General features: G+C 42.7%; 1 protein-coding gene across 3 annotated transcripts in view; it reads right to left on the reverse strand.

Annotated features, from left to right (window-relative positions):
• rpn1 (ribophorin I) overlaps positions 1–14,602 on the reverse strand; it is a 21,441-nt gene extending 6,839 nt beyond the window's left edge. The window contains exons 1-10 of one of the 3 annotated variants that reach the window (XM_031278308.2): positions 14,231–14,602; positions 13,443–13,507; positions 12,678–12,984; positions 12,375–12,584; positions 12,095–12,287; positions 10,624–10,723; positions 10,384–10,522; positions 8,070–8,189; positions 7,668–7,913; positions 6,463–6,656 (exon numbers count right to left, since the gene is read on the reverse strand). In XM_031278308.2, the coding sequence (XP_031134168.1) occupies positions 6,474–6,656; positions 7,668–7,913; positions 8,070–8,189; positions 10,384–10,522; positions 10,624–10,723; positions 12,095–12,287; positions 12,375–12,584; positions 12,678–12,984; positions 13,443–13,507; positions 14,231–14,470 (1,803 nt within the window). In that variant the 5' untranslated portion in view covers positions 14,471–14,602 and the 3' untranslated portion in view covers positions 6,463–6,473. Of the gene's footprint in view, positions 1–5,670; positions 6,657–7,667; positions 7,914–8,069; positions 8,190–10,383; positions 10,523–10,623; positions 10,724–12,094; positions 12,288–12,374; positions 12,585–12,677; positions 12,985–13,442; positions 13,508–14,230 lie in introns of those variants that run through there. The other 2 variants (XM_031278317.2, XM_031278300.1) reach the window with 2 other exon arrangements.
• Between the last annotated feature and the right edge of the window lie 276 nt (positions 14,603–14,878).

Consider the following 14,878-nt stretch of genomic DNA (forward strand, 5'->3'; position numbering starts at 1 on the left):
TAAGGTTAGGGTAAGGGGCTAGGGAATGCATTATGTCAATGTCAACGGGTCCCCACAAAGATAGTGAAACAAACTGTGTGTGTGTGTGTGTGTGTGTGTGTGTGTGTGTGTGTGTGTGTGTGTGTGTGTGTGTGTGTGTGTGTGTGTAAAATAAATTGTAATAATCATGCAGCCCAGAAAGGGAGGGAGACTATTGGGAGGGAGACTATTTGATTTTTTAATCGTTTTTAACTGCTCTTTAATGTTTTATGTAAAGCACTCTGAATTGCCCTGTTGCTGAAATGTGCTATACAAATAAAGCTGCCTTGCCTTGCCTTGTCTATTGCACAGCTGGAATGTTCCAGCTGGGATTCCCGGTGGCTGGACAGGAAGTTAGAGGAGCTCTGACAGGAAGTGTGTTCTCAGGGAGGGCCAGCATCGGGTGCAGAGAGAGAGGGAGATGTTTCCTGTTGGCTTTCTCCACATGTTTAGACGCCTTGCTTGTTCTTTTGACCGCCGTATCTTTCTCGGTTTACGTCACACTCAACATGAGTACATGTACCAGTTTGCAAATGCTTTTAGCAGCATCTGCCTGTGCTCACAGTGTTAATTATAGGAATGCCAATAGAGGACAGTGGTAAGCCAAGACAGTACATCATGTACGCAGGGTAGGATTGTGTCACAGGATGCAGATGTCACCACATGAAGTGAAACTTCCTGCCCATCAAAGCAGTTAGTGCCAGTTTAATGGACTCACATTCAGCAGCCCACAACAGTTGTGATCATGGAAATAAGGCAAGAAAATTCATGAGGGAGAGATGGAGGAGAGGAGAGACCAAGTGGGGAGATTGCAGGTAGAGAAGTGATGGAGCGATATGTGGATTGCAAGAGGAAAAATCTCTTTGTCTCTCCTGAGCTCAGTGGACAATCAAAGTTTCCTATCAGCTCTGGAGTAGGGGAAATTGGCTGCCCTGGGAAGGAGAGGGCCACTCTCACAGCCAATGGGAAGTGCCCCTGTCACTCTAATCAGGTCCGATAGAGAAAGTAGGAAACGTGTGTGTGTGTGTGTGTGTGTGTGTCTGTGCACACGCTCAGACAAGAGTGCTTTTTAACAGAGAGCAGCTTTGTTTCACTCGCCTTCATGTGATCCAAGATGATACAAAGTCTAAAGTAGCGTTAGACCTTCATCTGCCGCTCACGAGGGACATGTATATGCCACGCGGGTGCATTTTTTTTGGCAAAACTTGCCCTGAGAGGCATGACCATCAGTGCTTTGATGGAGCGCCATGTGGCAGAGATCAGTGGGTCTTAGTGGGAGCTGTGGACAGTTGCACACAAGGGCGGCAAGGGATGAGGATTACTGTCTCATCGATACAAATCCATACAGAGAGGGAGGTTGACATCAATATGCTCACAGATATAGGCAGAGCACAGGGGCTTTGAGCAAAAGTGTGCACGATGTAAACATCTGCACAAGAGAAGAACGTCTGTGGACTTTGATGCTCGCCGTTTTTGTGCCATCCATCTTTCTGGCTCTCCCTCTGTCCCCACCTCATCCATGCCAGACAAGAATGCATCTCTCTGCACCCAGGGCCCAATCCTCTGTTTGAAGTCCCATCTCCATCTTTGCGCACCCTACGCTGTCCTTCCCTTCCTCCGTCTTTCCGTCTGTCCGACTGTCTTATCTGTCAGCCCTGCTCCTCCCCGCCTGCTGCAGCTGCGACGAGGGCCACAGACGCCTTCATTGTCCTCCTCTTCCTTGCACTCACGCTTCTGCACCCGGCCAGATCACACCTGCCACCTGCACAGGACACAGGGCCCCAGGACCTTAGCCGCAGGGCTTTCATCCATCCCTCACCTCGCCCTTCAGAGCCTCTCATCCACTCATCCCGGCACCCTGTCACTGAGGAATGGCCAGTGCAGAGGGCCAGGGCAGAGCAGGACACAGAGCGGCTGTTGTGAGGATGTGTGTTTTAAGCAGAGCCAGAGGGAATCAACGCAGGTGAGGCGTGTTTGAGGGCAAGTTTTGAGTTTGATTCGAGTCATATTTCTTCTTTTCGATGACATCCTTTTATGGCTGGGTAGCAAGATTGACTGAATTGAATGAATGTATGTTGTGAGGAACGTGGACACGTGTGTGTGTGTGTGTGTGCGTGTGCATAATAACATGCTGACAGTGAGGGTGGTGGCTCTGTCTCAGTGATTTATGAGAGTGTGCTGTGAAGGGTCTTCTGAGCAGGATATTGTTCCCTGACTGGTGACTTCTGCCTCTCTCTTTGTGAGTGTGTGTATTTCAGAGCGAGAAAGATTAAGAGGAGAGAGTACCGCAGGTGAGCCCTCAATGTAATCAATCACCACCACGTCACAAAGCCCAGGGCTTGTGGATTACGCCCTTCAACTGATACCTAGTTTGACTCCACATTTTTTTGCATATTCATTATTTTTCTGGCAGATAAAGAAAGAACATCTGCATCTTTACTATACTTCAGGGAAGGAAGATAATAATCAACTTCATGCCTGAGGAGGGACCATGACAGCTCAACCACATGGCCCAACCAGTCCAACACCCTGCACAAACCCCCTCATCCACCTCAAACACACACTCTCACACACACACGGTTTGCCACATCAGGATACAGTGCTTCACATGAATTCCGGTTTAAACAGTATTCTGCTCGGCTTACGCCAACAGATAAACCGCAGTTCTTCTGCGACCGGTAATCACATCCTGGGCCATAGAACAGGGCCTGAAGTGAAAAGACTGAAAGGCCAAGCAAGCAAACACCAATACCTCACAAGACAATGCCCTGCCAATGATATAACAGTCAAATGGGGAAGCAAATGCATTAACAAAACGATGTGCGATGACAAGAGCCATATTCATTTATCTATGTATTTATGTGAGGGCTTGTACAGACAGTGGCAACAAATTTCCATGGTAAAGGACAATAAAGTATCTATCTATTCAGTGGTAATACAGGTACAGTAATAGTCAATAGTTGCAAAGAGCATCATTCTAACATCTAATTCAAAGACTTTTCAGTGGCTTCATGAAATTGGAGTCTGGATTGTGGTCTATTTTAGGTTAAGTGAAAAGACATTGTATTTTCAAAGGCCTCGCTTCTTACTTAGGACATGTGCCCGTATTTATCTAACTTTTAAGAATTACACTGAAGAATACTCTAAAGAGACAACAAAGTAAAAAAGTCCTTTGACAAAATGAGACACATTTATCAAGGGACTTACTGCTACTTAAAGTTGATCACATTATTAATCACGCTCTGAGAATGAATGGCCAGACAGAGAAGCAATAGCCCATTATTCTGCCCCACAAAGCCAAAACAGTAACAACATTTTTGGTTAAAATTGAATTATCAGTCAATGTATTTATTTGTCATGTGAAATCATATTAAAATACAATTTCAACTAGTTGTAATCGGTATAATGAAAATTTCTCCGCAGGGCCTAGCAGTCGTGTTGGGTGTTGTTTCCGTACCAGGCAGTGATGTGTGATGTCAGGACGCTCTCAATGATGCAGGAGTAGAAATTCCTCAGTATTTAAGTTTTGACCAAAATCTGACTGACAATCAGATCTGTTTTACCAGACAGAGGTAAAAACCAAACTGCAGTGACTGAGAAACCCTTAAAAAGCTAATTTACCAGCCAATTTCTCTGTCTCCTGTAATGGAATAATCCAATTTGATGCTCCAGAAAAGAAATTGTTTAGTTTTTTTGTGTACCACATAAATAAGTAAATAAGTAACAAAATCTAATCATTATGGAGAGAAAAAAGAAACACCAAATAAACTAGTGCTGCTAAAAGCTAACTAGCCGAGCTTAACAGAGTAGCAGTATAACTGCCATCTCTGCAGTCTTTCACTCTGGAGGAATTCATGTGATTTCATGTTGTTTAAGCTCCCTTTAAATCACATAATTAAATGTATTTGCTTAAATATGAATTCATTAAACTGGCTCATTAGCTCAATTGGACCAATAGCTAAAGAAGCAACAAGAACATATTTTGTGAGATGTTTTCTCTATGCCTTTCAGATTGTCCAAACATACAGTGCAGTGTCTAAATGCTTTTTTTTAGGTGCACAAAATTAAGTTTTTACAACTCATACATCTGTTACACAGTTTTGCAAAGAGCCTTGAAACTTTAAAGCCTTTTTTCTCAACTTCACTTTTTTTTGTTTGACAATTGACAAGAACTAAACATTCTACATATTGATGATATGTAAAATATAAATAGGGATTAAATAATAGGAAATTGGCTGAATTGAAATCACGTTGGTTTGCTGCTGTTAGCCTACATCAGAGAAAACATACAATACAGTCTATTTAATACCACAATGGCAGTGCATGGAGTTTTATGACAAACAAAATCATACCAGCTTTATCCTATTCCCCTAATATTTTCTGAATTTTAGATATTGGTCATCTTGGCCGATGTTATATTGTACATCGTCATTTCAAAACATGTCTCAGAAGGCCCATGCTCAGCTCTGGACAGCAGCCATCTATAATCTACTATTAACCAGCCCAAGATACTTATGAAGCTCTGTTAAATGTAAGTCAAAAGTAATTTGATTACAAGCTGTAGACTGTAAATTGGAGTATAAATTTAGGATTTTACAAGTAAAAAAAAATCCTCCCAAAATCCTTGTGAAATTCATTTTCAAACTGCCGTGTTATCATTATGAATCTCCATCACAAGAGAGCTAAAGCATGCTGAAGAATTCAGGTTCTTTTATTTTAAAGAAAGCTTTTCCAAGGCCAATTATTCATTCTATAAAGCCACACATTTAAAATGGTTTTCCAGTCCCCAAAGGAATCCTTCAATCACATCAGTGCATCACGCAAACCCACAGAGTGACCACAGAGTGACCTGATATCATCATTACAGAGCGGCAAGCAGACGTGAGCTCAGCGCTTTGTTCGACACAGTCACTGGCGTTGAGGTGGACGTGTGTGAGCAGCAGCAGTCCGCCTGCTGTGAGAGTGAGACTCTGCGGCTTTCCGAACTCTCATCGCTCCAAATCTCCACTTAAGTACAAACACACAAACAAAAATGCTATTGTGTTGCCTTTCACCAGCCCCGAGCATCAGTGCTAACAGACATTGTCTTTGCTTTCCCCCTGCTGTGTATTTTCAGAATGATTATTGTATGGCACATACAATATGTTAACATTATCATTGTGCGGGGAATGGGGCCTGTTATTATGGAGCAGGAAATGACCTGCCAGGACCCCTGGTGACCTCAGACTGACCCTAATGTTTTATCCTGGGCATCTGACTGTGATCACGGCAGGTCGGCTGCTCTGCGGACCGGGGAGGAGAGAGCGATAGGTGGGGTTTCTCTGAAACAAGGAATGCAACAATGTGCTGGAAAGTCCCTCTGAGGTGCCAGTTTTAAACAGGGCACCAGACACCAGTCATAGTGCATATGTAGCTGGTTTGTGATTTTAGGATGACATACTTTAATCTATGCGTCAGCAGAGTATTCAATGGCAGTGTAGTCTTGTCGAAGGGAAAGAAGTTTCTCAGTGTTGGTTCTTGACCCAAGTGCGCCCTCTTTTGAATAACCTAGGGTACTGCTTCCTCAAATGAACTAACACCCCAGCTGTAAACTAAAAACTCTGTTGTCCCATCTTCATACACCTGCTGTCATTTAAAAAAAATGCTAAATGATAAGTTTCTCAAAACTTTATTTCAAATTTGACAGCTGTCCATAGCATTGCCCGTTTCACAAACATTTGTGTCCCATCTCCCATGTCTTTTCTCACATACAACCTAATCTCATGTATTCACTAATCTCATGGTCAAAAAACACCACTTACAAAACAAAATCATACAAAATGTAGAAAATATGACTGAGAAACATCAAAAACAAGTGTTTGGGATGACACAGAATTCAAGCTTCAAATTTTTTCTTAAAATATAAACGTCAGTCAGGGGCGAGTAGAAAAAAGTTGTAAATGCAAAAGAGAGACGATTGGAAAAAGATCACCTTCTCACTTAAGAGCTAAAGATGATTTAATCTTAGAACGTGGCATATGTGAGTAAAGACATGACAACGGAAACACTTGGGCCCTTCTATTAGTTTCCAAAAACCAACATATTTAAGAGGGGGGTAAAATAATACAAAGTCCAGAACATGAAAATGGAAGCGTCAAAGTTTGAGCAGTGGGACAAAGTTGAAGCGCACCTCAACAAACTCAAAAACAGACAAACGATAAAGCAAAAAGTTGTGACGCAGCTGCTGTAGAGCTGAGCGCGCAGTGACCTTAGGTTTATCACAAGGCACGAGTGTTTGGATAAACCAATCACTACTAGAAGATCAGATGTTAATTGTCCATGTCCGATGGTAAAAAACAAAAACAAAACAAGTGTAAGCATTCGTGTCACATAGCATTCTCATTCATACAAACAGTCGGTCGTACAGTATGTTGTAGCAGGGGCGGTGTGTGTCTGTTTATGTGTGTGGGAGTAGTTTAGAGGGCATCCAGCAGACTGTCAATGCGGCTGACGAGCTCTTGTCTCTTGCCAGTCAGAGTCTTCTCGCTCTCGATGTAAGCCTCCTTCTTGACCTTGCCCGCCACCAGCCGCTCGGCCTCCTGGCCGGAGCGACACACCAGCTCCTTGACCTGGCCGTCCAGCTTCTGCACCTCCCCGACCTTAAGAGCATTAGACAAGGGAGTCAACATCACTGTACTTTCAGATTATAGCGCGTTGAATGCGTTCCATTTACAAGTTGGATTTTTTCATTGTTTTCATTAGCTCTAGCCCAGGTTAGCCATTGTTATCAATGCCAGTTAATAACACATTACGCTGTTTTTTGTGCATACAAACAGCGCAACGACATGTTCACAGATAGAAGTGGGACAGGACTGTGTTTACGACTAATTTAGTGAGACACAAATAAGACAGAAGTGCTTATAACGGTATGTTAACGGACTGACCAAATCCTTAATGACCCCACTCACCCTCTTAATCATAAATTTATGAGAAGCAATCGGTCAACTGGTAGAAATTTACAACAGAATTAGAACAGAAAGGTACACTAAATCATTTGTGCCTACAGCGATCAGACTGTATAATGACCAAGCACATCGCAAGCACTTTAATCCCACACTGGCACTTTAACTGGATGGTAGATCTCAATTTTTTTTGACAACCACTCCTAGTTATTATTTTTTTGTTTAAATTTGTAGCTACCTGATATTAGTAGTCATTTCCTCTTTTTTAATGTTTCGTAAACGTCAGATGTCGGATTGTCTTTGTCATTTTTGTAGTATTGTTTATTTTTTGTATTGTTATTGTTGACTTCTGTCATTGTCATTTCAGTAGTATGGTTATTCTCTTCTCTATACATGTTCATTGGTTTGTCTGTGGCGTCTACATGTTTAGAGAATATGTTGTGACAAGGGCGTAATGAATGACCACATGAATTTCCCCTTGTGAGATAATAAAGTTGACCTTGACCTTGATGTTACTACAGCTTTACAACAACTATTGATGCACATGGCAACCACGTTGGATTTTTAGCTTTGGGTACTCGGAGGTTGTCCGGGGAGGGCGTGTTTCCGACTTTGGCCTCGGAAAATCTGACTTCCGAGTACAAATGGAACGCACTATTATTTCATTTACGCCATTTCAACCTGTGCTCTCAAACACGCGCCACTCACCTTTTCAGCCAAGTCGGAGCCCTCGGCTTTGAGGCGGGCCTGCAGTGTGCTGATTTCGTTGGTGAGAGTGCGGTGGTCGGCCTCCAGAGTCTTCCGGCCGCTGTTGAGCGCCCCGGTGTCGCGGGACTGCTTGTAGCGATTGACCACCTCGTCCATGTGTCGGTACAGACCCAGGCGCTTGTTGACCAGAGTCAGCACCTGCTCGGTGATGGAGGCCACCTTCATACGCACCTCAGCCGCAGGGTCCTGAACATAGAAGAAAGACGGATTTAAAACTGAAGTGACAAGAACTGAATGAAGACAGAAGTATGCAGAATATCTGCTAAAGGAGGGGAGCGAAAGGATAAACGAGACCAACAGAAACCTGACTGCCTTTGTAGAAACACATGAATGCTCTCATACCTTCGTAATGGCAAAGTCCAGGCGGACATAAATGATGACAGTGAAGAAGAGGATGTAGAAGGCCCCTACAACCAAGAGAGGCTCCTGCAGCATCAGGATCCTGTTGAAGTTATAATGAACCTGGGAATCACAAAAGAGGTTTATTAACTCTGATCTGAATACAATTTCACATCTCATATTATAATTCCTATCAATAGTTTTTGGACATTTTATGCTTTTCTTAGATAAGAAAGAAAGGATAGGAAAAGAGGAGAGAAAGGGGGAACGACATGCAACAAAGGTCCCCAGCCGTACTAGAACTAGGTGGTCTGTGTTCTAACCCATATGCCATGGGGACACCCTGTAGGAAGAAGAGCTAAATAATAGTGTAAAAAAAAAAAAAAAAAAAGGATTATTTGAAGACAAAATATGATTTAATTATATTAAGTGAAAATACAAAACCTATGATGATTAAAGCTTCTCAAATATGAGTTCTGTTATTGTAAATTTAACACCTTATTTTGACTGTCTGCGCTGTGAGGGTACAGTAATGTCAAATATGTATCATGAATAGAGCTGTAACAATTCAAAATGTTACTGTACAATAAACTGTCTCAGAAATAATTACGACTAACAATGTAATTGTCTCTTTCAGTCAAATTTTCACTTTTTTTTTTAACAAATTCCAGGATACATCTTTTGGTTATATAACTGTCATGTGACCCAGAAAATGGAATAACACAAATACACGGCCTATGAAGTAAACATCGCCTCTTTATTACCATAAAACATTTTTCTAACTGTATCCTCCCTTGTCATTTTTGTTGCTATGAACGTGTATAGGGTCAAGTTCCTACAACTAACAATTGAAATGATAATAAAAATATATAGTCCGACCAATAATCACTTGTATAATTACAATTTGGCAAATCTAAACAAAATCAACAACTGCCAGTCATTCGCCTTAAGACCTGAGCTAATGGTAGCAATGAATTGTGGTTACACAACAAAACTGCGATTATGTAAAAAAAACATTATGTAATAATTGTTACAGGCCTAATCATGAAAGTGCAGTAAAGCCATACAGCTCTTCATAGCACTAAAAAGCCCCTAAAGACTGAGATTCATTAGATCCCACAAACAAAACATACTTGTCATTTAGCTGTTATTAGAGGGTTTCCTAAGCCTTATTCCACAAAGAAAGTTTACCAACGTATCCAGTTACAGAACCTCCTCAAATAACAATGACTAACTGACTTCACTCAGCAAAGTTATCCAGATAACTAACAATTAGGGTTGGGTATCGTTTGGGTTTTTTCCGATACCGGTGCTAAAACGATACTTTTAAAACGGTGCTGGTGCCTAAACGCTGCCTGAATCAATACTTTAAAAAAAGTACAATACAATAACTTTGAAAGCACCATGAGGCTTTCTAGTTTTAAGTGAAAGCATCGTCTGTGTTGTTTTTCCGACAAAAGGCAGCTGCAGACTGCTTAACGTCCCGCTGTTGGAATCCTCTACAGTGAAATACAGACACTGTTTAGCTGTCAGCATTATAACCGTGTTTAATCCAGCTGCTAGCTAACAGTAGGCTAACGTTACCTGCTGTCAAGTGTAGTGTTAACTAGCGTCACGTGCAGCGATGCTTCTGTTGCCTCTAACGTTTGTTTCAGAGCATCAGAAAGCAGCGCAGAAGGCATTTAATTGGCACCGAAATGAGGCTCCAAAATCCCCGTTGCTATTTGGTCCGGTAGATACCGGTCGTTTAGGCACCGGTGCCGTATTAGCACCGGGTCTCGGTACCCAAACCTACTAACAATACAAGCTTGGATTTTTATAGTGCCTTACAAGGGACCTAAGGACACTTGTAAACTTGCTTCTTCTAACAGTTGGTCCTGAGGATGGCTCCATAGATAAGACCAAAGGGTCTTTAAAAATCAAACAAATTCATACTACTACTACCACTACAAAGAAACTTGGCTCATTCTAAGATATCTTGTGTGCAAGGTTTACATTCTGGCCCGAAGGTGGCACAGGAAGAGAGTTTCCAGTTGTGATGTAATTCAATCAGATTGTAAAACTGCGGTAGTGCACAATTACTTTAAAGCATTTAGTGTGCAAGGTTGTTTTTTTTTTTCAAACATTTGTCAAAGCTGAAAAACCTTTCAGTCCGTCTCTGCAGGTTATCTGGCTTCAACATATCTGGACATGTGGTTAGTAACACTGTAGTGGCTACATGTTACATTAGTCAAAGCAATCTTCTACAAATCTGCTGGTAAATAATGCGTATATATGCAATGCCCAAATTACCATCCTCTTCTACCGTTTGTCTTACCACAACATCCTGAATATGATGCTCCACCAGGTTGTTCTTAGTGGCGACCAGCACTGGTCGGCCAAAGGTGTCCAGATATGTATAGTGCAGCTGGTTTGGCTCGCGATCAATTTTGTAAGGTGTATCCACGTGGATGTTTCTGATAGGACATGGCAGGGAAAAATATGAGAAATCAGCATCAAATACTGCAGAAATCTCTACTAAATCTGATATACTGTAGACTAGCTTGGAAACACTGACCTGGCCCCCTCTGGCAGGATGATTTTCACAGTGAGGGCGTCAATCACCTGGTCATCATACACATGGTCAACTAGTCTCATCTTCAGTGCATACTGGTCACCTAGAAAATAAAATGATGTGACACATTACCAACACACCCTGGGATTCAGTCTCAAAGGAAAGCCTGGGTTTAAAATCATGATGACAGCAAGCACCTGCGAATCTGCCCTGCTGCGGTGGCCATTGAGCAACGCTGGTAGGAGGACAATTCCAGCATAAAATGAACCTAGGGGTTAATAACGTGTACCGAGTCGAAAGTTCTCTGGGAAGTGTGTTTTCATGCTAATCGAATGGGTCTCTAGCTTTTAACAAGCTACCTCAAAACCGGTGATTAGCTGCTAACGCTAGCTTTCGGGGCACAGGGTAAATCACTATTTTCTACCACTAACAAGGCTCAAAAAAGCACCACACTTAAAACTAGGGCTGTGCTCGATTAAAGAAATTCTTAGTCGACTAACACTCATTCAATTGTATCGACTAATCGATTAGCTGATTTAATCGACAGATCTGTAAATCTGAGTTTCTCTGCAAAGAGTCATGCAAAAGCACCACTGTACAGACAGTTTATTAAAAAGAAGTTTATAAAGACAGTAGCGTTCGTGTTTACATTCGGCTGCCATCTTAGAAAACAGTCACGAGCAGTCGAATCACGAACGCCACGCAACCAGTAACCACCAACATAGCTCAAACACAGTGTCTCATTATGCTACATTTTTAAGTGTGGTGCTTTTTTGAGCCTTGTTAGTGGTAGAAAATAGTGATTTACCCTCTGCCCCAAAAGCTAGCGTTAGCAGCTAATCACCGGTTTTGCGATAGCTTGTTAAAAGCTAGAGACACATTCGATTAGAATGAAAACATATCCAAGAGAATGTTCGACTCGGTACACATATGTTATTAACCCCTAGGTTCATTTTACGCCGCAATTGTCCTTTAAGAGCACGAGTAGGAATCAAAGTTGTCTCCTATGTTTGGGTTAGTTAGGTTATCAGTTGTCTATATCCACAACATTCCACTTCCGGGATTGCTGCCGGATGTCCTTTTCGGCCGGATGTCCGTCACCTTCCGCTTTCTTTGTGTTGGCATTTTAAACTCCGGTCGATTTCTGAGGACTATGGTTAACTGCTCCTCAGATCTCTGCAGGGTAAATCCAGACAGCTACGTAGACTACCTGTCCAATCTGAGTTTTCTGTTGCAACAATTAAAACAACTTTTGAACGTACATATGTTCCACCCAAAGAAGTTCCTTCCCGAGGCTATTTTGCAGCGGCACAGGGGCTCCAAGACGATTGTGATTGGTTTAAAAAAATGCCAATAAACCAGAGCATGTTTTTCTCCCATCCCGGAATGCTGTGTGGACTAGCCAGACCCTCCTCCGCAGGGCTGTGGAATAAGGTCTGGCAATGGGAGACTAGGTTATCAGAAGTCAACTCACCTAGGGTGTAGAGGTACTCGTAGCTGGGCAAATTGTAGCCAATCATGTAGTGGGTCTTCCAGCCTCCGAACAAGGGGAACCGAGGCCTGACCTCCACTTCTACTGAGTCTTCCAAAACCTGCAGATGGGAGGTGGAGATGTTGCCAATCTCATCTCTGTAGTAGACGTCCTGGGCCGAGGCAGGAAGGATAGTCTGTTGAGGAGAAAGCATATAGTCATCCTTACTTACCGTAACACTAAAAATAAATCAGACAACGGTGCTTTATGTTTAATACAACACCTTGAAGGATTTGACAGATGAGATGCCGCTGTCTGACTGCCGCTGATAATCGTAACGTGAAAAAGGCCCCTTCAGGGCGGCTCCTGTATGCCTCAGGTCAATGGTCTCTTCCACAGCAATGTTACCCCAGTGAGAGACCTCAATGGTCCGAGTGATGCTACTGATGGTGAGGAAGGGCGAGTTGTTTTCGTAATGGATCTTCATTGTGTCCTGTGGACAGCAGAGAACATACACAAACACAGAACGTTTAGCAACTTTCTCGCAGCTTCACTTGAAGCTTGTCAAATCTGGTCAAAGCTGTACCTCGCTGAATGGAGCCACATCACGGAAAGGTCCATATTCAATGATCTCATCGTTCTTGCTGGGGTTACCCAGCTTGGTGTAGGTCTCCACAGTCTTGGAGGCTAGGCGGACACGCGTGGTCTGACTGCGGGTAGGGTACGGGGAGTACAGGTAGTGGTTCCCCTGAAAGACCACCAGCTGGCGCTCAGCCTGTGTGATGTGTGTGGGGAAGGGCTGCAGGACATGGCTAAATGTCATCTCCACCTTCGTTTTCAGCTGAGCACCTGCCGCCAGATTGGAGGGCAGCTGCACTTTGTAAAAAACCCCACTGTATGGGAACAAATGACAGAGATGAGCATGGGTAAGATATATGTGCATGCTGCTGCAAAAGATCAGCTTCTCTGGAACTACAAAATGCAATTTCCAGGCATTCATTTTTTGATTTTTGAAAATGATTTTCAGGAGTTGTTTTATTACTTTACACTGTACGTGGAAAATGTTGCCAAAATTACCTGAATGTTTATTAATTAGTCATCTAACAAGTATTGTTTTAGAATCAACCCCATCTGTTTTTATATTAAAAGTCAACGGACTGACAGAAATCTGTTTTACAGGAAGGCTTGTGTTGTGAATAGTGATTGCTGGAGCAAGGAACTGTGGGACAACAATGTTAGTCTTGTATTTCCTAGGCTAAAAGGTAAAAAAAAAAAATATATGTTTCCACCAGTTTAGTTATTTATACAATCTTGAGAACGTTAGATGACAATGAAGAGTCCAATCTCATACCTTTGGCTCTGAATTGTTGTCTGTTGGAGTTCAAGTGTGCCATCCTCCTCCTCATCACCCTTCACCTGTGGAAATATGGTGGTTTGAGCATACTCTCTTTGAAAGAAAAACACTTTCAAGATAAATACAGGACAAGTGAGAGGTATATAATGCGTAAAGTTTATTATTCTGTCTAAAAACAGAGCATTGTTACAGACAGTTTCATACATAGTGGAAGGGGGCGGGACTGCGCAGTCACACACGGAAGTGAGCTGCCCAGCTCATACGTGTCATTCAGCCAGACGGAGCGTGCAGCACTGCGGAAGTTAACATCGTATTACCCATATACTGTCTATGGTATTACCCACATCCCTAGCAATTCAAAACTAATTGATCTAAATTAGGTTGAGCTGTTGCCGTTTGGTACATTTCTGCGCATAGCAAATGAGCTGATACAATACCGTGCAATAAGTAGCCTAATATAACGTCACATGCTTAAGTAGTAGCTAACTTACCGTTGGCTAACTGGCTGTTTGCAGGACTCACTGACTCACATAAGCCAAGCTAGTAGCTGTGCTTTCATGCATTCAGTGAGCACACTGTAACGTCGTATGGTAGCATAGCCTGTGCACTATTGCTGCTATAATTTTTTTGAAGAAATGCAACATTTTAGTGGAGAACAGAAATATTTTGCACAGCCAAGAAATGAGTAACGTTAGCATACTATGAAATGGCTAACAGGCTAAAGCTAGCGAGCAGGTTACAGGCAGACGTGTTGGCGTTATTTAATTCACTGATGTTAGGCTCACCGAAGCTCCGATGTATGCCAGATGCGGGGCCAGGTCAGCCTCTACCGCTAATATGAAGCTGTTGACGGCAGACTGTCCCTGGTTGGATAGCACGATCTCCGCAGTAATCTTGGCCAGATGAGTGCCCAGGTCCACTGTCCTCTTCACGTCCTCGTTCACCAAACCGTCCGCTGAAACCTCAGAGCTCACAGCAGCCAGGAGCAGCAGGCAAGCGGCGAGAATTTGCGACTTTCGAGTCATGGTTAGAGAAATTCAGAGCTGAAATACTGGGATAAGAGCGGACAGAATAAGGGAACGGTAGAGCAGCAAAGAAAGGCCGCTGTGCCGCTCTACATCAGAAAGGATGACGCTTCATTCGGTCCGACGTGATGGCGTCACGGCGCACTCACCGCGCCGTGCGTGGTCGGCATAAATATTTTATATATTTATGACATCATCAAATACTCATAATAATAAGATGGCCAAGACAGAACATTGAAACGTTGAAGTTGCTAATAGAGCTTGCTGGAAACCTGAGAAGTCCTCAAAATCAATATTACACAAAAGTCCAACACCCAGACACTGTACACCTGCTGGAAAGGAGGGACTAAACATCCCTGATAATTCAGTGAACTTTCTTCCAATAAAAATAATTTATTATAATTTGGT

Source organism: Sander lucioperca, chromosome 6, assembly GCF_008315115.2.
Source record: "Sander lucioperca isolate FBNREF2018 chromosome 6, SLUC_FBN_1.2, whole genome shotgun sequence".
Lineage (NCBI taxonomy): Eukaryota > Metazoa > Chordata > Actinopteri > Perciformes > Percidae > Sander > Sander lucioperca.